We start from the raw sequence: 24,678 nt of genomic DNA on the forward strand, positions 1-24,678 counted from the left end.
TTTTAAAGAGCCGCGGTATTTTGACCGTGCAAAGGTAGCATAATCATTAGTCTCTTAATTAGTGGCTGGAATGAATGGCTTGACGAGAAATCAACTGTCTCTTAATAAATTTTTGAATTTAACTTTTGAGTCAAAAGGCTTAAATTCTTCTTTAGGACGAGAAGACCCTATAGAGCTTGACATTTTACTTTTATATAGTTTTTTGTTTGTCTTTCTATATTTAATGATGATGTTTTGTTGGGGTGACATGAAGAATAGATAAACTCTTCATTATTATATCATTTATTTATGTTTGTTATTTTGATCCATAATTTATGATCATAAGATTAAGTTACCTTAGGGATAACAGCGTAATTGTTTTTGAGAGCTCATTTCGACAAAGCAGATTGCGACCTCGATGTTGGATTAAGAAAAATTTTGGGTGCAGGAGCCCAATGATTAGGTCTGTTCGACCTTTAAATTCTTACATGATCTGAGTTCAGACCGGCGTGAGCCAGGTCGGTTTCTATCCTAAGATTGTTAATCCATATTAGTACGAAAGGACCATATGGTTAAAATATTTTTTGTTATATTGATTAATATTAATTTATTTACTATTTTGACAGATTAATGTGTTGAATTTAGAATTCTTTTATGTAGATTTTTTCTACAAATAGTATTGATACTTTATGATTTATTTATATTTATTTTGAATTTTCTTTTATTGGTTATTTGTGTTTTAATTAGTGTTGCCTTTTTAACTTTATTAGAGCGTAAGGTTTTAGGTTATATTCAGATTCGAAAGGGTCCAAATAAGGTAGGTTTTGTTGGAATTCCTCAGCCATTTAGAGATGCTATTAAGTTAACTTGTAAGGAGCAGCCAATTCCTATTATATCTAATTACCTACTTTATTATTTTTCCCCTGTTTTTAATTTAATGATTTCTTTAGCCGTTTGAGTAATTTTTCCTTATTTAACTTATATGTGTTCTTTTTCTTATGGATTTTTATTTTTTTTATGTTGTACTAGATTAGGTGTTTATACTGTTATAATTGCTGGTTGATCTTCTAATTCAAATTATTCATTATTAGGTTCTCTTCGTTCTGTTGCTCAAACAATTTCTTATGAAGTTAGTTTAGCTTTAATTTTATTGTCTTTCATTATTTTAATTGGTAGTTTTAATATGTTTGATTTTAAAAACTATCAGCTTTATTGTTGATTTATTATTATTTCTTTTCCTTTAGCTTTAGCTTGTTTTGCTTCTTGCTTAGCTGAAACTAATCGTACTCCTTTTGATTTTGCTGAAGGGGAATCTGAGTTAGTTTCAGGATTTAATATTGAGTATGGTGCGGGTGGTTTTACTTTAATTTTTTTAGCTGAATATACTAGAATTGTCTTCATAAGAATGTTATTGGCTTTAATTTTTTTGGGCGGTGGTTTTTATTCTTTTATATTTTTAATTAAGCTTGCTATTACATCTTTTGGTTTTATTTGGGTTCGTGGAACATTACCACGGTTCCGTTATGATAAATTAATGTACTTAGCTTGAAAAAGTTTTTTACCTTTATCTTTGAATTTTTTTATTTTCTTCGTTGGTTTAAAGATTTTATTTATCTCATTTGTTTAGTGAAATCTTTTGAGAAAAGTTAATAGAAGAGTTAAACTTCTAATTTTATGTTTTCAAAACATATGCTTTTCCTAAGCTAATTAACTTTATTCCTTAATTAATTTATCTCATGCGTTTGCGACATGGACATTAATTAAGAAATATGTGAAGTAAATAATTGTTAAGATTTGACCTGTTATAATATAAGGTTCTTCAACAGGTCGTTTACCAATTCACGTTAGTAAGCATACAACAACTACTATAATTCAGAATAAAATTTGATTAATAGGGTAAAATTGAATGCCTCGGAATGGTGTTTTATTATAAAATGGTAAAATTATTAAGATTCTAATTGATAAAAATAATGCAATAACACCTCCTAACTTATTAGGGATAGATCGTAGAATTGCATATGCAAATAGGAAATATCATTCTGGTTGAATGTGAACTGGTGTTACTAATGGGTTGGCAGGTACAAAGTTATCTGGATCTCCTAATAGGTAAGGATTAATTAAACATAGTATAATTAATAATGATGTTATTATTACAAATGTAATAGAATCCTTAAAGGTAAAGTATGGATGGAATGGAATTTTTTCAATATCTCCATTTAGTCCAAGAGGATTATTAGATCCTGTTTGGTGAAGAAAAAATAAATGAATTGCTGCTATAGCAGCAATAATAAATGGTAATACAAAATGGAATGTGAAGAATCGATTTAATATTGCATTATCAACAGCGAATCCTCCTCATACTCATTGGACTAAATCTGTTCCTAAGTATGGGATTGCTGATAATAAATTAGTAATTACTGTTGCACCTCAAAAAGATATTTGGCCTCAGGGTAAGACATATCCTATAAATGCAGTTGCTATAACTAAAAATAAAATCACTGTACCAATTATTCAGGTATGTATATATATATAACATCCATAGTAAATTCCCCGTCCTACATGTAAGTAAATACAAATAAAAAATATAGATGCTCCATTTGCGTGTAAGGTTCGGATAATTCAACCATTATTTACGTCTCGGCAGATGTGTACTACACTACTGAATGCTATTTCAATATTTGATGTATAATGTATAGCTAAAAATAGTCCAGTTACGATTTGAATTACCAAACATAACCCTAATAGGGATCCAAAATTTCATCAAAATGAAATATTTGTTGGGGCAGGTAAGTCAATTAAAGAGTTATTAATAATTTTAATTAAAGGATGTCTTAATCGTAAGGGTTTATTCATTAGTAATTATCTTATTTTACGAATAGGTCCCTGATTAATATTGGTGATTTTAACAACTGCTAGTAGTGCTAAAAATAAATAAATTATTATTATTATTGTAATAATGAATGTTGGTCTATTATATAATTTTTCTAAAGATATTGTTATTTCTTGATAATTGATTGAATTATCAATATTAATAGTTTCGGTGTTTTTGAAAAAGTCTATAAATATAGATATATCTAGAATAATTAATATTAATATGATAAATACTCACATTATTAATGTAATAATTATAGTGATTGATTTAGGCTGAAATATTTCGTTTGATGCAATTCTTGTAATGTAAATAAATAATACTAGTATACCACCAAGAAATGTTAAAAATAAAATATATGATAATCAATATCTTTCTATTATTGTTCCTGTTATTAATCCAACTAGGAAGGTTTGAAGGATAATAAAAAGCATTATTGATATTGGGTGTCTTAATTTAATAAAATTAATATTTATTACATTTGATAGTGATATAATTATTATATTGATCATTTCAGGGGTTAGTTTATTTAAAATACCGGTTTTGGGGACCGATGATGGAAGCTTTTCCACCTCTGAAGTTTTAAAAGTGGGGGCTGGACTTATTTCCGGTTTACAAGACCGGCGTTTTTTTAAACTATTAAAACTAATGTTTATATTCTCTATTTTTACTTCTTTATTGATTTATTTTGCTGGTGTTTATGTTTTTTCTTCTAAACGTAAACATTTATTAATGGTTCTTTTGAGATTAGAATATATTGTTCTTTCTTTATTTATGTTAGTTATTGTTTTTCTTATTGAGTTTGATTATGATTATTTTTTTCCTGTTGTTTTTTTAGTTTTTTCTGTTTGTGAGGGTGCTTTAGGTCTTTCTATTTTAGTTTCAATAATTCGTTCTCATGGTAATGATTTTTTTAATTCTTTTGGTTTATCTTTATGTTAAAGTATTTATTTATAACTATTTTTTTGATCCCTCTTTGTGTATTAAATAATTGTTGATGGTTGGTTCATTCTTTAATGTTTCTGTCGGGTTTTGTTTTTATAATTTGTGTTTATTCATATGCTGATTTGAATATAATTAGATATTATTTTGGTATTGATTATTTTTCTTTTAGTTTAATTTTACTTAGTTTTTGGATTTGTTCTTTAATAATCACTGCTAGAGGTTCAGTTTATTTAAGTTCATATCATTCTAATTTTTTTGTTTTTATGGTTTTGATTTTAATAATTATGCTTTATTGTTCATTTGCTAGATTAAGTCTTCTTTCTTTTTATATTTTTTTTGAGGCTAGATTAGTTCCTACTTTACTTTTAATTTTGGGTTGGGGTTATCAACCTGAGCGTTTGCAGGCTGGTGTTTATTTAATTTTTTATACTTTGGTTGCTAGATTACCTTTATTATTAGTTTTATTTAAGGTTTATGATTTTTCTAATACTTTATATTTTCCTTTATTGGTTGATTTTGGTTCTTATTATTTTATGTTTTATGTATTTATAATTTTGGCTTTTTTAGTTAAGATACCTATGTTTTTGGTTCATTTATGACTTCCTAAGGCTCATGTAGAGGCCCCTATTTCAGGTAGAATAATTCTTGCTGGTGTTTTATTAAAGTTAGGTGGTTATGGTATTTTTCGTGTTATAAAGGTTATTTCTTATTTGGGTTTAAAGTTTAATTATTTTTGATTGTCTTTAGGTTTATCTGGGGGTGTTATTGTAAGATTTATTTGTTTTCGTCAGGTTGATTTAAAGTCTTTAATTGCATATTCTTCTGTTGCTCATATAAGAATGGTTATTGGTGGATTGATGACTATGAATTGATGAGGTTGTGTAGGTTCTCTTTCTCTAATGGTTGGTCATGGTTTATGTTCTTCTGGTTTATTTTGTTTATCTAATATTATTTATGAACGTTTAGGTAGACGAAGATTATTAATTAACAAGGGTATAATTAATTTGATGCCAAGAATGGCTTTATGATGATTTCTTTTAAGATCATCAAATATGGCTGCTCCTCCTTCTTTAAATTTGGTAGGTGAAATTAGATTATTAAATAGAATTATATCTTGATCTTCTTTTAGATTCTTTGCTTTGATTTTTTTATCTTTTTTTAGAGCTGTTTATACTTTGTATATATATTCTTATTCTCAGCATGGGAATTATTTTTCTGGTGTTTATACTTGTTCTCTTGGTTATTTTCGTGAATATCATCTTTTACTTTTACATTGATTGCCTTTAAATATTCTCTGTTTAAAGGGTGAATATTTCTTTGTTTAGTTTGCTTAAGTATTTTAATTAAAAATATTGTTTTGTGGAATCAATGATATGAAGTTTTTCATCTTAGGCCGTGAATTTATTTTCTATTTGTTCTTTGAGTTTTTTTTCTTTGTTTATTTCGAGAACTATAATTTTTATTTTAGGTATTTATTATTTAATAATTGATTATAGAGTTTTTGTTGAGTGAGAGCTTTTCAATTTAAATGGTTCTATAGTTGTTATAACTTTAATTTTGGATTGAATATCTCTTATTTTTATATCTTTTGTTATATATATTTCTTCTTTGGTTATTTATTATAGAGAGGATTATATATCTGGTGAAAAGAATATAAATCGTTTTATTATTATTGTTTTAATATTTATTCTTTCTATAGGTTTTTTAATTATTAGTCCTAATTTAATTAGAATTTTATTAGGTTGAGATGGTTTAGGTTTAGTTTCTTATTGTTTAGTTATTTATTATCAAAATGTAAAATCTTATAGTGCTGGTATATTAACTGCACTTTCTAATCGTATTGGTGATGTTGCTATTTTAATTTCTATTGCATGAATGTTAAATTTTGGTGGTTGAAATTATATTTATTATTATGATTTTATTTCTAATTCTTTTGAAATAAAGCTCATTACTATATTAATTGTTTTAGCAGCTATAACTAAGAGAGCTCAGATTCCTTTCTCTTCATGACTTCCTGCTGCTATAGCAGCTCCTACTCCTGTTTCTGCTTTAGTTCATTCTTCTACTCTTGTTACTGCTGGTGTTTATTTATTAATTCGTTTTAGACCAATATTGGATACTTATAATTGTGGTTGATTTTTACTTTTAATTGGTTGTATAACTATATTTATGGCTGGATTGGGCGCTAATTTTGAGTTTGATTTAAAGAAGATTATTGCTCTTTCTACTTTAAGACAACTTGGTTTAATAATAAGAATTTTGGCTATAGGTTATCCAAAGCTTGCATTTTTTCATTTATTGGCTCATGCTTTATTTAAGGCATTATTATTTATATGTGCAGGTCCAATAATTCATAATTTGAAGGATTCTCAGGATATTCGTTTTATAGGATCAATTGTTAATTTCATACCTTTAACTTCAGTTTGTTTTAATGTTTCTAGTTTATCTTTGTGTGGAATACCTTTTTTAGCGGGATTTTATTCAAAGGATTTAATTCTTGAGATGGTTTGTTTAAGATGAATTAATTGTTTAATTTTTTTTCTTTATTTTTTTTTCTACTGGTTTAACTGCTTCTTATTCTTTTCGTTTGTTTTATTATTCAATATCTGGTGATAATAATTTTTATTCTAGATTTTCTTTTGATGATAAGGGTTATTATATTTCATTTGGAATAATTGGTCTATTGTTTGTTGCTGTTTTTGGTGGTAGTCTTTTATCTTGATTAATTTTTCCTATTCCTCATGTGATTGCTTTACCTTATTATTTAAAGTTTTTAACTATTACAGTTGTTATTTTAGGTGCTTATTTAGGTTATCTTATTTCTAATTTTGATTTTTCTCATAATTTATTTTCTTTAAGTATACTTTCTTTTGTTAGATTTGCTGGTTCTATATGATTTATCCCTTTTCTTTCAACTAAGTTTATTAGATATATTCCTTTAAAAATAGGTTATTATTCATCTAAGTCATTTGATTATGGTTGAGGTGAATTACTTGGTGGTCAAGGTTTATATAGATTATTTATTTATTTAATTGGTTATATTCAAGGTTGATATGATTCTAATTTCAAGATTTATCTTTTAACTTTTATTTTTTGAATATTTATTTTGGTAATATTGTTTTTCGTTTACTTAAATAGCTTATAATTAGAGCGTGACACTGAAGATGTTAAGGAAGTATTTTTACTTTTAAGTATTTATAAATATAGATATATTATTTTTACAGTGAAAATGTAATGTTTTATTTAAACTATATAAATTCTAGAAATGTTAACGGAGTTTAACCGCTAATATAAAAAGTTAGCAGCTTTCATATTGGCTTTACATTTCCTTAATTGGAACTATTATAGTTCAATTATATTATTAACAGTAATACGCCTCTTTTTGGCTTCAATTAATAAGAATAAGGGTAGTACATACCAATCTTCCAGGTCGAAACTGACTGCAATATTTCGCTTCTTATTCTATTTAAGGTTGATTGATAATATCAATACTTTTTGAATGCAACCCAAATGTTATATTTAACTACAACCCTTTATTCTGCTCATTGTAATGCTCCTTGGTTTCATTCATGGTATAGTCCTCCTAATAGAACTAGAATAAAAAATATTGTTGATACTGTTCAGATTATAATGTCTGAAGTTTTAAAAATAATTACAATTGGTAGAATTAGTGCAATTTCTACATCAAAAATTAAAAAGATTACTGCGATTAGGAAGAATCGTATTGAGAATGGTATTCGTGCTGATCTTTTTGGATCAAACCCACATTCAAATGGTGATCTTTTTTCTCGATCATTAATTAATTTTTTTGATAGTGTTGTTGCCAGGATTATAACAATTATTGGAATAATAAATCTAATGAAAACTCTTGTTGATAGAATTAGAATTGTTTTTCTTGATTTATATCAAGCTTTCTGATTGGAAGTCAAATGTACTATTTATACTAGAAAAACAATTATCTACCTCATCAATAAATAGAGATATATAAGAATAATCATACTACGTCTACGAAGTGTCAGTATCATGCTGCTGCTTCAAATCCAAAGTGATGTCTTGGTGAAAATTGATTTATTGAGTGTCGAAGTAGACATGTTGATAAAAAGATTGTTCCAATAATTACGTGTAAACCATGGAATCCTGTTGCAACAAAGAATGTTGATCCATAAACTGCATCTGCAATGGTAAAAGGTGCTTCTCAATATTCATATGCTTGAAGTATTGTAAAGTATAGTCCTAATAACACTGTGAAGAATAATCCTTGTAGTGCTTGAGTATGATTAGATTCCATTAAACTATGATGTGCTCATGTTACTGTTACTCCTGATGCTAAAAGAATAGCTGTATTAAGTAATGGAATTTGTATAGGGTTAAAGGGTTGAATTCCTATTGGAGGTCATAGTATTCCTAGTTCAATTGTTGGTGCTAATCTTCTTCTAAAGAATGCTCAAAAAAAAGAAACGAAAAATAATACCTCTGATGCAATAAATAAAATTATTCCTCATCGTAATCCAATTGATACAAATCCTGTATGTAATCCTTGATATGTTCCTTCTCGTACTACATCTTGTCATCATTGAATTATAGTTAGTAGGGTAATTCCAAATCCAATTATGAATAAGTTAATATTAAATAGGTGGAATCATTTTGCTAGTCCTGATACTAGGACTATTGCTCCAATTGCTCCTGTTAATGGTCAAGGTCTATAGTCTACTAAGTGGAATGGGTGGTTTGAGTGAGTTGTTAACATAGGTTTAATATACTTCTCTAGAATATAGAGTTCTTAGAATTGAGAAAACATAGGCTTGAATTATTGCTACTGCTGATTCTAGAATTAATAGAAGTATTTGTCCAATAATTAGTAATGAGATTAAGTTTATTGCTATAGATGGTCCTGTGTTTCCTAATAAGGTTAATAATAAGTGTCCTGCAATTATATTTGCTGCCAACCATACTGCTAATGTACCTGGTCGAATAACATTACTAATTGTTTCAATTAGTACTATAAATGATATTAATGCAGGCGGTGTACCTTGTGGTACAAGGTGTGTAAATATATGATTAGTATGGTTAATTCATCCAAATAATATAAATCTTAGCCATATAGGTAGGGCAATTGCAAATGTTAATGCTAAATGTCTTGTTCTAGTAAAAATATAAGGGAATAATCCTATGAAATTGTTAAATAATATTATAATAAAAATTGAGATGAAAATGAATGTTGTTCCATTAAATGATTTTGGTAGAAGAAGTGTTTTAAATTCATTATGTAAGGTTAAATTTAGTTTATTTCAGATAATGTTAATTCGTGATGGTGTAAGTCAAAATAGTGATGGGATTAATAATAGTCCTAGAAATGTTCTAGTTCAATTTAATGATAAATTAAAGATGTTAGTTGATGGGTCAAATGTTGAGAATAGATTTGTTATCATTTTCAATTTAAGTTTTTTATTTCAATTGTTCCTTTTTCTGCTCTTTTAATAAGGTTAGGTTTAAATGAGAAGAAGTTTATTTGATTAAACAAGATTAATGTAGCTGAAAATATAATGAATAGTGAGAATCATATAAGAGGGGATATTTGAGGGATTTGGATATAATTTCCCCATCAGAAGTAGTCGTTAATCTACTATTATTTGGTTTAAGAGACCATTACTTACTTTCTGTCATCTGATGAATTTCAAGGCGTACTAATTTTTTTTAGTTACTTTAGATTGACACTCTAATGTTATTTATTTTAACTAACTCCTTAAATTATCTTAGATAATCACTTAATAAATAAATTTACTGAAGTTCTTTCAATTACAATTGGTATAAATCTGTGGTTTGCTCCACAGATTTCTGAGCATTGTATAAAGAATAATCCAAGTCGATTTAATGTGAATGTTCCTTGATTTAACCGACCTGGCGTTGCATCAATTTTAACCCCTAATGCAGGAACTGCTCATGAGTGTAGAACATCTGATGCTCTTGTTAATACTCGTACTTCTGTATTTATTGGTAGGATTGTTCGGTTATCTACATCTAGTAGTCGGAATCCATCATTTTCTAGGTCTTGTTCTGGTGTTATATAAGTGTCAAATTCTACGTCTAAAGTCCTTAGTATAATGAAATTAAGGTTGATGTTGAAATCAATCCTATTGTTGAAATTATTACTGTTATAGGAAGAATGATTCTTGATTTTTGGGACTTTATCTTTATAGATCACGAATTTTCTGTGTATGATATAATTAGAGCTGAGAATCTAATACGTATATAGTAGTAGAGTGTAATTGTAGTTAATACAACTATAATAGTTATAATAGTTGTTATATTGTTTTCTATTAATGATTGTATTACAATTCATTTTGGTAAGAATCCAAGGAATGGTGGGAGTCCACCTAAAGATAATAAAGATAAGAATATTATGAATTTAATTTCGGTTTTTATATTTCTGGCTGAATAAATTTGATTTATGAAAAATAAATTTATTTGCTTAAATAATAAAACTATAATTAATCTTAATAGTGAGTAAATAATGAAGTATAGTTCTCAGATGTTTTCTCTGACTGTTAATGATCTAATTATTCAACCTAGATGTCTGATTGATGAATATGCTAAAAGTTGTCGTAAGGATGTTTGATTTAAACCTCCTATTGCCCCAATAATAATTCTTAAGATAATAATTGTTCAAATAAAAGTTCTTAATTGAATACAATAAGATAAGACCATTATTGGGGCGATTTTTTGTCATGTTATTAATGTTAAACAATTATTTCATCTTGATGCTCCTATAACTTCTGGAAATCAGAAATGGAAAGGTGCAGCTCCAATCTTTAGTAATAGTCTAGATCTAATTATTATTGATGGGATAAATTCTGTTTCCCATCCCATGGGATATTTTATTTGAATCAGCAAAATTGAAAATAATAATATTGTCGATGCTATTGCTTGGACAATAAAATATTTAATTGATGATTCATTTATTATTATATTTTTATTTCTTGTTAGGAGCGGAATAAATGAAAGTAAGTTGATCTCAAGTCCTATTCAAACCCCAAATCAGGAATTTGATGAAATGGACAGGATCGTTCCTATCATTAATGTTGATAGGAAGAGAAGTTTTGTAGAGTTGTTGGTCATTAAAAAGGAGAGGATTGATACCTCTATAAATGGGGTATGAACCCATTAGCTTGTTTAGCTTACCTTTTTACATTAAGGTGTATGATGCACGTTAGTTTTTGATACTAAAGGAGGTAGTTTAATTCTATCTTATGTAATTTTAATGAAGGTAATTTTATTTACTTTATTTACCCTATCAAGGTAACCCTTTAATCAGGCACCTCATTTATTTAATATATAAATCGAAAGTTTTTTTTTGAAATTCTTTTATGTATTATTTTGTTTAATTAGGATTAATTTATCCTGCTCATTTTATTTTTTTATATATATATATAATAAACAATTTATATTAATATATTACATTTAATTGAAATTAAAGTATTATAAGTTCATCTTACCATTATCAATTGATTATTTTAATGCAATTATTTACCTAGGATTATAGCTACTTATGTTTTTAGCTTAAAATAGGTTATTATAATATAATATATATAATAATATGTAATTTAATATTTAATATTATTATAATTGGACATAATAAATAAAATTATTAATTTAAATATAAAATATTATAATTAATATAAATAATTATATTAATTATAATAATATAATTATGTAAATTATCTATAATTAGATTATTTAACTAATATATATGAAAGTTAACTTAATATAAAAAAAGAATTCATATTAATAACATATTATATTAAATTACATAATTGTATAAAATATATTTATTATATTATTTAATCTTTATTTATTTATTAGTGAAAAGAAAGATTAAATAAGAAAGAATATAATACATTTATTGCTATACATGTTCCATATTAATCTTTAATTATATATAATAGAGAAGTTGTTGTGGTCATACATAGGGGCGTTTCTTTTTTTTTTGTTAATGTTTGTGGTTTTTTTCTTTTTTTTTCTTTAAATATTTGAATCTTTTATTTTTTCCTGAATTAATAGATTTAAAATTTTCTTATTTTTAATTTTTAAAAGTTTTATTCTTGCTTGTTTATTCACTTTTTCTTTGTATTATATGTAAGTTTTGTTAGACTAAATGTTCTTTTTGCAGTAATTTGATTTAATTATCAAGTGATTTTGGATTTAGCAATTGATTTAGTATCGGCATAATTCGTGCCAGCAGCCGCGGTTATACGATTGATACAAGTGAATATTATTGGTTAAAACAGTTGTTTATATTATTAGGGTTGAAATATAAATTTGTAAGGTGAAATGTTAAAATTTATTTGTGGCCCTTTTTATGAATCTGTGAAATTTAAATAATAAACTAGGATTAGATACCCTATTATTTTAAATGTTAATTATATTTACCAGGGTACTATTAGTTAAGGTCTTTAAACCCAAAGAATTTGGCGGTATCTCATTCCATTCAGAGGAACCTACCCCATGATTGATAATACACGATTTACTCTACTTAATTTATTTGTTTGTATATCTCCGTTAACAGAGAATCTTTTTAGAGTTATAATTCTCAAGATTTATAATTATAAAATATTTCAGGTCAAGGTGCAGCTTATAGTTAATAGGAGGTGGGTTACAATAGATTTTTGTTTATAACGGATTTGATAGTGAAATACTGTTAATGAAGGTGGATTTGATAGTAATTTAATTTATGTAATTTAACTGATATTGGCTCTGAGATGTGTACACATCGCCCGTCGCTCTCATTATTGATTATTCTATTTTATTTTAAAGTAGCTTCAATTTAGATGAGATAAGTCGTAACATAGTAGATGTACTGGAAAGTGTATCTAGGAAGAGTTTCAAGATATAACTTATTAGTAAAGTGTTTCATTTACACTGAAAATTTTTCTGTGCAAATCAGGATATCTTGATTATTTATTTTATTATATTTATTTTTTGTTTATTTAATTATTTAATATAAATAATTTTATTGTATTTTTGTCTTAGTATATTTTATAGAATTGATTTTTTAAATTATAGTTTATTGGTAATGTAAGTGTTTTATGAAATATTATTTTAAATTTTTTTAAGTAGATTTTATTTATTGTACCTTTTGTATCAGGGTTTATCAAAATTTTAGTATTTATTTTACTTGTCTCGATTTGGGTTGATTTATAAATAATTTATAGTTAATGTATCATAATTATTATTAAATTATTTATAGAAATGAGATGTTAATCGTTTCCCAAGATATCTAGTTTCTTATGAAAAAATTTAATTTTTTAAAGTTATTTGTTTTTATTTAATTTTTTAAGTAAAAATATTAACTTATTTATTCTTTAAGGGATAAGCTTTGAAGTTAATAACCTATAATTTATTTTATAGAAATATAATAGTAAGCTTTTAACCAGCTATCTTTAAGATTACGTTTTAGTTCATTATTTTTTATTTTGATTTTATAAATATTTTAGGTTTTTTATTAAGATTATTAATTTAATTTTAAAATTTTTGTAATAATGATAGAATTAGTATATTTTTTTGTATGAAATTTTTACCTTGTGAACTTATTATAAGGAACTAGGCATAATTGATTTCCGCCTGTTTATCAATAACATGTCCTCTTGTTTATATTTTGAGGTCTGGCTTGCTCTCTGAGCATATTTTTAAAGAGCCGCGGTATTTTGACCGTGCAAAGGTAGCATAATCATTAGTCTCTTAATTAGTGGCTGGAATGAATGGCTTGACGAGAAATCAACTGTCTCTTAATAAATTTTTGAATTTAACTTTTGAGTCAAAAGGCTTAAATTCTTCTTTAGGACGAGAAGACCCTATAGAGCTTGACATTTTACTTTTATATAGTTTTTTGTTTGTCTTTCTATATTTAATGATGATGTTTTGTTGGGGTGACATGAAGAATAGATAAACTCTTCATTATTATATCATTTATTTATGTTTGTTATTTTGATCCATAATTTATGATCATAAGATTAAGTTACCTTAGGGATAACAGCGTAATTGTATTTGAGAGCTCATATCGACAAAGCAGATTGCGACCTCGATGTTGGATTAAGAAAAATAATAGGTGCAGGAGCCCAATGATTAGGTCTGTTCGACCTTTAAATTCTTACATGATCTGAGTTCAGACCGGCGTGAGCCAGGTCGGTTTCTATCCTAAGATTGTTAATCCATATTAGTACGAAAGGACCATATGGTTAAAATATTTTTTGTTATATTGATTAATATTAATTTATTTACTATTTTGACAGATTAATGTGTTGAATTTAGAATTCTTTTATGTAGATTTTTTCTACAAATAGTATTGATACTTTATGATTTATTTATATTTATTTTGAATTTTCTTTTATTGGTTATTTGTGTTTTAATTAGTGTTGCCTTTTTAACTTTATTAGAGCGTAAGGTTTTAGGTTATATTCAGATTCGAAAGGGTCCAAATAAGGTAGGTTTTGTTGGAATTCCTCAGCCATTTAGAGATGCTATTAAGTTAATTTGTAAGGAGCAGCCAATTCCTATTATGTCTAATTACCTACTTTATTATTTTTCCCCTGTTTTTAATTTAATGATTTCTTTAGCCGTTTGAGTAATTTTTCCTTATTTAACTTATATGTGTTCTTTTTCTTATGGATTTTTATTTTTTTTATGTTGTACTAGATTAGGTGTTTATACTGTTATAATTGCTGGTTGATCTTCTAATTCAAATTATTCATTATTAGGTTCTCTTCGTTCTGTTGCTCAAACAATTTCTTATGAAGTTAGTTTAGCTTTAATTTTATTGTCTTTAATTATTTTAATTGGTAGTTTTAATATGTGTGATTTTATAAACTATCAGCTTTATTGTTGATTTATTATTATTTCTTTTCCTTTAGCTTTAGCTTGTTTTGCTTCTTGCTTAGCTGAAACTAATCGTACTCCTTTTGATTTTGCTGAAGGGGAATCTGAGTTAGTTTCAGGATTTAATATTGAGTATGGTGCGGGTGGTTTTACTTTAATTTTTTTAGCTGAATATACTAGAATTGTCTTCATAAGAATGTTATTGGCTTTAATTTTTTTGGGTGGTGATTTTTATTCTTTTATATTTTTTATTAAGCTTGCTATTATATCTTTTGGTTTTATTTGGGTTCGTGGAACATTACCACGGTTCCGTTATGATAAATTAATGTACTTAGCTTGAAAAAGTTTTTTACCTTTATCTTTGAATTTTTTTATTTTCTTTGTTGGTTTAAAGATTTTATTTATCTCATTTGTTTAGTGAAATTTTTTGAGAAAAGTTAATAGAAGAGTTAAACTTCTAATTTTATGTTTTCAAAACATATGCTTTTCCTAAGCTTTTTGATAGTGTTGTTGCCAGGATTATAACAATTATCTACCTCATCAATAAATAGAGATATATAAGAATAATCATACTACATCTACGAAGTGTCAGTATCATGCTGCTGCTTCAAATCCAAAGTGATGTCTTGGTGAAAATTGATTTATTGAGTGTCGAAGTAGACATGTTGATAAAAAGATTGTTCCAATAATTATGTGTAAACCATGGAATCCTGTTGCAACAAAGAATGTTGATCCATAAACTGCATCTGCAATGGTAAAAGATGCTTCTCAATATTCATATGCTTGAAGAATTGTAAAGTATAGTCCTAATAACACTGTGAAGAATAATCCTTGTAGTGCTTGAGTATGATTAGATTCCATTAAACTATGATGTGCTCATGTTACTGTTACTCCTGATGCTAAAAGAATAGCTGTATTAAGTAATGGAATTTGTATAGGGTTAAAGGGTTGAATTCCTATTGGATACAAATAATTATATTAATTATAATATTTTATATTTAAATTAATAATTTTATTTATTATATCCAATTATAATAATATTAAATATTAAATTACATATTATTATATATATTATATTATAATAACCTATTTTAAGCTAAAAACATAAGTAGCTATAATCCTAGGTAAATAATTGCATTAAAATAATCAATTGATAATGGTATGATGAACTTATAATACTTTAATTTCAATTAAATGTAATATATTAATATAAATTATTTATTATATATATATATATATAAATAAAATGAGCAGGATAAATTAATCCTAATTAAACAAAATAATACATAAAAGAATTTCAAAAAAAAAACTTTCGATTTATATATTAAATAAATGAAGTGCCTGATTAAAGGGTTACCTTGATAGGGTAAATAAAGTAAATAAAATTACCTTCATTAAAATTACATAAGATAGAATTAAACTACCTCCTTTAGTATCAAAAACTAACGTGCATCATACACCTTAATGTAAAAAGGTAAGCTAAACAAGCTAATGGGTTCATACCCCATTTATAGAGGTATCAATCCTCTCCTTTTTAATGACCAACAACTCTACAAAACTTCTCTTCCTATCAACATTAATGATAGGAACGATCCTGTCCATTTCATCAAATTCCTGATTTGGGGTTTGAATAGGACTTGAGATCAACTTACTTTCATTTATTCTGCTCCTAACAAGAAATAAAAATATAATAATAAATGAATCATCAATTAAATATTTTATTGTCCAAGCAATAGCATCGACAATATTATTATTTTCAATTTTGCTGATTCAAATAAAATATCCCATGGGATGAGAAACAGAATTTATCCCATCAATAATAATTAGATCTAGACTATTATTAAAGATTGGAGCTGCACCTTTCCATTTCTGATTTCCAGAAGTTATAGGAGCATCAAGATGAAATAATTGTTTAACATTAATAACATGACAAAAAATCGCCCCAATAATGGTCTTATCTTATTGTATTCAATTAAGAATTTTTATTTGAACAATTATTATCTTAAGAATTATTATTGGGGCAATAGGAGGTTTAAATCAAACATCCTTACGACAACTTTTAGCATATTCATCAATCAGACATCTAGGTTGAATAATTAGATCATTAACAGTCAGAGAAAACATCTGAGAACTATACTTCATTATTTACTCACTATTAAGATTAATTATAGTTTTATTATTTAAGCAAATAAATTTATTTTTCATAAATCAAATTTATTCAGCCAGAAATATAAAAACCAAAATTAAATTCATAATATTCTTATCTTTATTATCTTTAGGTGGACTACCACCATTCCTTGGATTCTTATCAAAATGAATTGTAATACAATCATTAATAGAAAACAATATAACAACTATTATAACTATTATAGTTGTATTAACTACAATTACACTCTACTACTATATACGTATTAGATTCTCAGCTCTAATTATATCATACACAGAAAATTCGTGATCTATAAAGATAAAGTCCCAAAAATCAAGAATCATTCTTCCTATAACAGTAATAATTTCAACAATAGGATTGATTTCAACATCAACCTTAATTTCATTATACTAAGGACTTAAGTTAATCAAACTAATAACCTTCAAAGTTATAATTAAAAGAATAATCTTTTAGGCCTTAGTAAAATTTTACACCTCTAGAATTGCAGTCTAGAATCATAATTGAATATAAGACCTAAATATGATAAGAGAGAAAACATCTCATAAGTAGATTTACTGTCTACCACCTAAAATTCAGCCATCTTACCGCAAAAATGATTATTCTCAACAAACCATAAGGACATTGGTACTTTATACTTCATATTTGGAGCATGAGCAGGAATAGTAGGAACATCAATAAGAATACTTATTCGTGCTGAACTTGGCCAACCCGGATCTCTAATTGGGGATGACCAGATTTATAATGTTATTATTACAGCTCACACATTCGTAATAATTTTCTTTATAGTAATACCTATTATAATTGGTGGATTTGGTAATTGACTTGTTCCACTAATAATTGGTGCACCAGATATAGCATTTCCACGAATAAATAATATAAGTTTTTGATTACTACCACCTTCACTAACCCTTCTTCTTACATCTTCTATAGTAGATAATGGTGCTGGTACAGGATGAACAGTTTACCCTCCTCTAGCAGGAGCTATTGCACACGGGGGTGCATCTGTAGATCTAGCTATTTTTTCACTGCACTTAGCAGGTGTATCATCTATTCTTGGTGCAGTGAATTTCATTACAACAGCAATTAATATACGATCAGAAAGTATAACTTTAGATCAAACACCTTTATTTGTATGATCTGTAGCTATTACAGCATTACTTCTCCTTCTTTCACTTCCAGTTTTAGCAGGAGCTATTACTATATTATTAACAGATCGAAATTTAAATACATCATTCTTTGACCCTACAGGAGGGGGTGACCCAATTCTATATCAACATCTATTTTGATTCTTTGGACACCCAGAAGTTTATATTTTAATTCTACCGGGGTTCGGAATTATTTCACATATTGTATGTCAAGAAAGAGGAAAAATTGAATCATTTGGAACATTAGGTATAATTTATGCTATACTATCAATTGGACTAATAGGATTTATTGTATGAGCACATCATATATTTACAGAAGGAATGGATGTTGACACACGAGCATATTTTACATCAGCAACAATAATTATTGCTGTACCTACAGGAATTAAGGTATTTAGATGATTAGCTACATTATATGGAACTAAATTCAAGTTCAATCCACCATTATTATGAGCTCTAGGATTTATTTTCCTATTTACAATTGGTGGATTAACAGGATTAGTATTAGCAAATTCATCACTTGATATTGTATTACATGATACATATTATGTAGTAGCCCACTTTCATTATGTATTATCTATAGGAGCAGTATTTGCAATTATAGGAGGTGTCATTCAATGATATCCACTATTTACAGGATTAACTATAAATAATACATGATTAAAAATCCAATTTACAATTATATTCATTGGAGTAAATTTAACATTCTTTCCTCAACACTTCCTAGGATTAGCAGGAATACCTCGACGATACTCTGACTACCCAGACGCATATACATCATGAAACGTAGTATCAAGAATTGGGTCTACAATTTCTATTGTAGGAATCATTATATTCATTGTAATTATATGAGAAAGAATGATTACAAACCGAGCAATTATATTTAGAGCTAACATAAGAAGATCAACAGAATGACTACAAAATAACCCTCCTGCAGAACATAGTTACTCAGAATTACCATTAATCTCTAGATTCTAATATGGCAGATTAGTGCAGTAGATTTAAGCTCTACAAATAAAGGTTTGACCTTTTATTAGAAAATATTTATTAATGGCAACAAGATCAAATTTATCTCTTCAAGATGGAGCTTCACCATTAATGGAGCAATTATCATTCTTTCATGATCATACTATGGTCGTATTATTATTAATTACAGTAATTGTAGGTTATGCCCTAAGTTATATATTATTCATTGCCTATACTAACCGTAATATACTTCATGGACATTTAATTGAAACAATCTGAACAGCTTTACCAGCAATTACATTAATTTTTATTGCCCTTCCATCATTACGACTATTATATTTACTTGATGATTCAGTAGATGCAATAATTACAATTAAAACCATTGGACGACAATGATATTGAAGATATGAATATTCAGACTTCATAGACGTAGAATTTGACACTTATATAACACCAGAACAAGACCTAGAAAATGATGGATTCCGACTACTAGATGTAGATAACCGAACAATCCTACCAATAAATACAGAAGTACGAGTATTAACAAGAGCATCAGATGTTCTACACTCATGAGCAGTTCCTGCATTAGGGGTTAAAATTGATGCAACGCCAGGTCGGTTAAATCAAGGAACATTCACAATAAATCGACCTGGATTATTCTTTGGACAATGCTCAGAAATCTGTGGAGCAAACCACAGATTTATACCAATTATAATTGAAAGAACTTCAGTAAATTTATTTATTAAGTGATTATCTAAGATAATTTAAGGAGTTAGTTAAAATAAATAACATTAGAGTGTGAATCTAAAGTAACTAAAAAAATTAGTACACCTTGAAATTCATCAGATGACTGAAAGTAAGTAATGGTCTCTTAAACCAAATAATAGTAAATTAACGACTACTTCTGATGGGGAAATTATATCCAAATCCCTCAAATATCCCCTCTTATATGATTCTCACTATTCATTATATTTTCAGCTACATTAATCTTGTTTAATCAAATAAACTTCTTCTCATTTAAACCTAACCTTATTAAAAGAGCAGAAAAAGGAACAATTGAAATAAAAAACTTAAATTGAAAATGATAACAAATCTATTCTCAACATTTGACCCATCAACTAACATCTTTAATTTATCATTAAATTGAACTAGAACATTTCTAGGACTATTATTAATCCCATCACTATTTTGACTTACACCATCACGAATTAACATTATCTGAAATAAACTAAATTTAACCTTACATAATGAATTTAAAACACTTCTTGGACCAAAATCATTTAATGGAACAACATTCATTTTCATCTCAATTTTTATTATAATATTATTTAACAATTTCATAGGATTATTCCCTTATATTTTTACTAGAACAAGACATTTAGCATTAACATTTGCAATTGCCCTACCTATATGGCTAAGATTTATATTATTTGGATGAATTAACCATACTAATCATATATTTACACACCTTGTACCACAAGGTACACCGCCTGCATTAATATCATTTATAGTACTAATTGAAACAATTAGTAATGTTATTCGACCAGGTACATTAGCAGTACGGTTGGCAGCAAATATAATTGCAGGACACTTATTATTAACCTTATTAGGAAACACAGGACCATCTATAGCAATAAACTTAATCTCATTACTAATTATTGGTCAAATACTTCTATTAATTCTAGAATCAGCAGTAGCAATAATTCAAGCCTATGTTTTCTCAATTCTAAGAACTCTATATTCTAGAGAAGTATATTAAACCTATGTTAACAACTCACTCAAACCACCCATTCCACTTAGTAGACTATAAACCTTGACCATTAACAGGAGCAATTGGAGCAATAGTCCTAGTATCAGGACTAGCAAAATGATTCCACCTATTTAATATTAACTTATTCATAATTGGATTTGGAATTACCCTACTAACTATAATTCAATGATGACGAGATGTAGTACGAGAAGGAACATATCAAGGATTACATACAGGATTTGTATCAATTGGATTACGATGAGGAATAACTTTATTTATTGCATCAGAGGTATTATTTTTCGTTTCTTTTTTTTGAGCATTCTTTAGAAGAAGATTAGCACCAACAATTGAACTAGGAATACTATGACCTCCAATAGGAATTCAACCCTTTAACCCTATACAAATTCCATTACTTAATACAGCTATTCTTTTAGCATCAGGAGTAACAGTAACATGAGCACATCATAGTTTAATGGAATCTAATCATACTCAAGCACTACAAGGATTATTCTTCACAGTGTTATTAGGACTATACTTTACAATACTTCAAGCATATGAATATTGAGAAGCACCTTTTACCATTGCAGATGCAGTTTATGGATCAACATTCTTTGTTGCAACAGGATTCCATGGTTTACACGTAATTATTGGAACAATCTTTTTATCAACATGTCTACTTCGACACTCAATAAATCAATTTTCACCAAGACATCACTTTGGATTTGAAGCAGCAGCATGATACTGACACTTCGTAGACGTAGTATGATTATTCTTATATATCTCTATTTATTGATGAGGTAGATAATTGTTTTTCTAGTATAAATAGTACATTTGACTTCCAATCAGAAAGCTTGATATAAATCAAGAAAAACAATTCTAATTCTATCAACAAGAGTTTTCATTAGATTTATTATTCCAATAATTGTTATAATCCTGGCAACAACACTATCAAAAAAATTAATTAATGATCGAGAAAAAAGATCACCATTTGAATGTGGGTTTGATCCAAAAAGACCAGCACGAATACCATTCTCAATACGATTCTTCCTAATCGCAGTAATCTTTTTAATTTTTGATGTAGAAATTGCACTAATTCTACCAATTGTAATTATTTTTAAAACTTCAGACATTATAATCTGAACAGTATCAACAATATTTTTTATTCTAGTTCTATTAGGAGGACTATACCATGAATGAAACCAAGGAGCATTACAATGAGCAGAATAAAGGGTTGTAGTTAAATATAACATTTGGGTTGCATTCAAAAAGTATTGATAATATCAATCAACCTTAAATAGAATAAGAAGCGAAATATTGCAGTCAGTTTCGACCTGGAAGATTGGTATGTACTACCCTTATTCTTATTAATTGAAGCCAAAAAGAGGCGTATTACTGTTAATAATATAATTGAACTATAATAGTTCCAATTAAGGAAATGTAAAGCCAATATGAAAGCTGCTAACTTTTTATATTAGCGGTTAAACTCCGTTAACATTTCTAAAATTTATATAGTTTAAATAAAACATTACATTTTCACTGTAAAAATAATATATCTATATTTATAAATACTTAAAAGTAAAAATACTTCCTTAACATCTTCAGTGTCACGCTCTAATTATAAGCTATTTAAGTAAACGAAAAACAATATTACCAAAATAAATATTCAAAAAATAAAAGTTAAAAGATAAATCTTGAAATTAGAATCATATCAACCTTGAATATAACCAATTACATAAATAAATAATCTATATAAACCTTGACCACCAAGTAATTCACCTCAACCATAATCAAATGACTTAGATGAATAATAACCTATTTTTAAAGGAATATATCTAATAAACTTAGTTGAAAGAAAAGGTATAAATCATATAGAACCAGCAAATCAAACAAAAGAAAGTATACTTAAAGAAAATAAATTATGAGAAAAATCAAAATTAGAAATAAGATAACCTAAATAAGCACCTAAAATAACAACTGTAATAGTTAAAAACTTTAAATAATAAGGTAAAGCAATCACATGAGGAATAGGAAAAATTAATCAAGATAAAAGACTACCACCAAAAACAGCAACAAACAATAGACCAATTATTCCAAATGAAATATAATAACCCTTATCATCAAAAGAAAATCTAGAATAAAAATTATTATCACCAGATATTGAATAATAAAACAAACGAAAAGAATAAGAAGCAGTTAAACCAGTAGAAAAAAAATAAAGAAAAAAAATTAAACAATTAATTCATCTTAAACAAACCATCTCAAGAATTAAATCCTTTGAATAAAATCCCGCTAAAAAAGGTATTCCATACAAAGATAAACTAGAAACATTAAAACAAACTGAAGTTAAAGGTATGAAATTAACAATTGATCCTATAAAACGAATATCCTGAGAATCCTTCAAATTATGAATTATTGAACCTGCACATATAAATAATAATGCCTTAAATAAAGCATGAGCCAATAAATGAAAAAATGCAAGCTTTGGATAACCTATAGCCAAAATTCTTATTATTAAACCAAGTTGTCTTAAAGTAGAAAGAGCAATAATCTTCTTTAAATCAAACTCAAAATTAGCGCCCAATCCAGCCATAAATATAGTTATACAACCAATTAAAAGTAAAAATCAACCACAATTATAAGTATCCAATATTGGTCTAAAACGAATTAATAAATAAACACCAGCAGTAACAAGAGTAGAAGAATGAACTAAAGCAGAAACAGGAGTAGGAGCTGCTATAGCAGCAGGAAGTCATGAAGAGAAAGGAATCTGAGCTCTCTTAGTTATAGCTGCTAAAACAATTAATATAGTAATGAGCTTTATTTCAAAAGAATTAGAAATAAAATCATAATAATAAATATAATTTCAACCACCAAAATTTAACATTCATGCAATAGAAATTAAAATAGCAACATCACCAATACGATTAGAAAGTGCAGTTAATATACCAGCACTATAAGATTTTACATTTTGATAATAAATAACTAAACAATAAGAAACTAAACCTAAACCATCTCAACCTAATAAAATTCTAATTAAATTAGGACTAATAATTAAAAAACCTATAGAAAGAATAAATATTAAAACAATAATAATAAAACGATTTATATTCTTTTCACCAGATATATAATCCTCTCTATAATAAATAACCAAAGAAGAAATATATATAACAAAAGATATAAAAATAAGAGATATTCAATCCAAAATTAAAGTTATAACAACTATAGAACCATTTAAATTGAAAAGCTCTCACTCAACAAAAACTCTATAATCAATTATTAAATAATAAATACCTAAAATAAAAATTATAGTTCTCGAAATAAACAAAGAAAAAAAACTCAAAGAACAAATAGAAAATAAATTCACGGCCTAAGATGAAAAACTTCATATCATTGATTCCACAAAACAATATTTTTAATTAAAATACTTAAGCAAACTAAACAAAGAAATATTCACCCTTTAAACAGAGAATATTTAAAGGCAATCAATGTAAAAGTAAAAGATGATATTCACGAAAATAACCAAGAGAACAAGTATAAACACCAGAATAATAATTCCCATGCTGAGAATAAGAATATATATACAAAGTATAAACAGCTCTAAAAAAAAATAAAAAAATCAAAGCAAAGAATCTAAAAGAAGATCAAGATATAATTCTATTTAATAATCTAATTTCACCTACCAAATTTAAAGAAGGAGGAGCAGCCATATTTGATGATCTTAAAAGAAATCATCATAAAGCCATTCTTGGCATCAAATTAATTATACCCTTGTTAATTAATAATCTTCGTCTACCTAAACGTTCATAAATAATATTAGATAAACAAAATAAACCAGAAGAACATAAACCATGACCAACCATTAGAGAAAGAGAACCTACACAACCTCATCAATTCATAGTCATCAATCCACCAATAACCATTCTTATATGAGCAACAGAAGAATATGCAATTAAAGACTTTAAATCAACCTGACGAAAACAAATAAATC

General features: G+C 26.9%; 3 protein-coding genes and 1 long non-coding RNA gene across 4 annotated transcripts in view; 2 read left to right on the top strand and 2 right to left on the bottom strand.

Moving 5' to 3' along the window:
• LOC126302212 (NADH-ubiquinone oxidoreductase chain 5-like) overlaps positions 1–24,678 on the top strand; it is a 219,170-nt gene that overhangs the window by 9,888 nt on the left and 184,604 nt on the right. The gene's annotated exons all lie outside the window — the stretch shown is intronic.
• LOC126302213 (NADH-ubiquinone oxidoreductase chain 5-like) lies at positions 5,747–6,922 on the top strand. The gene has a single exon (XM_049991731.1). It carries the CDS (start codon positions 5,963–5,965, stop codon positions 6,311–6,313), a length of 351 nt encoding a protein of 116 aa, XP_049847688.1. The 5' UTR covers positions 5,747–5,962; the 3' UTR covers positions 6,314–6,922.
• The window catches only part of LOC126302224 (uncharacterized), a 132,040-nt gene continuing 120,912 nt past the window's right edge, over positions 13,551–24,678 (bottom strand). Inside the window, exon 2 of the long non-coding RNA XR_007553129.1 lies at positions 13,551–13,867. This is a non-coding gene — a long non-coding RNA (uncharacterized LOC126302224). The remainder of the gene's footprint in view (positions 13,868–24,678) is intronic.
• On the bottom strand, positions 22,345–23,488 carry LOC126302215 (NADH-ubiquinone oxidoreductase chain 5-like). Its single transcript, XM_049991732.1, has one exon. It carries the CDS (start codon positions 23,278–23,280, stop codon positions 22,930–22,932), a length of 351 nt encoding a protein of 116 aa, XP_049847689.1. The 5' UTR covers positions 23,281–23,488; the 3' UTR covers positions 22,345–22,929.

The sequence above is a fragment of the Schistocerca gregaria genome, unplaced genomic scaffold, assembly GCF_023897955.1.
Source record: "Schistocerca gregaria isolate iqSchGreg1 unplaced genomic scaffold, iqSchGreg1.2 ptg000169l, whole genome shotgun sequence".
NCBI lineage: Eukaryota > Metazoa > Arthropoda > Insecta > Orthoptera > Acrididae > Schistocerca > Schistocerca gregaria.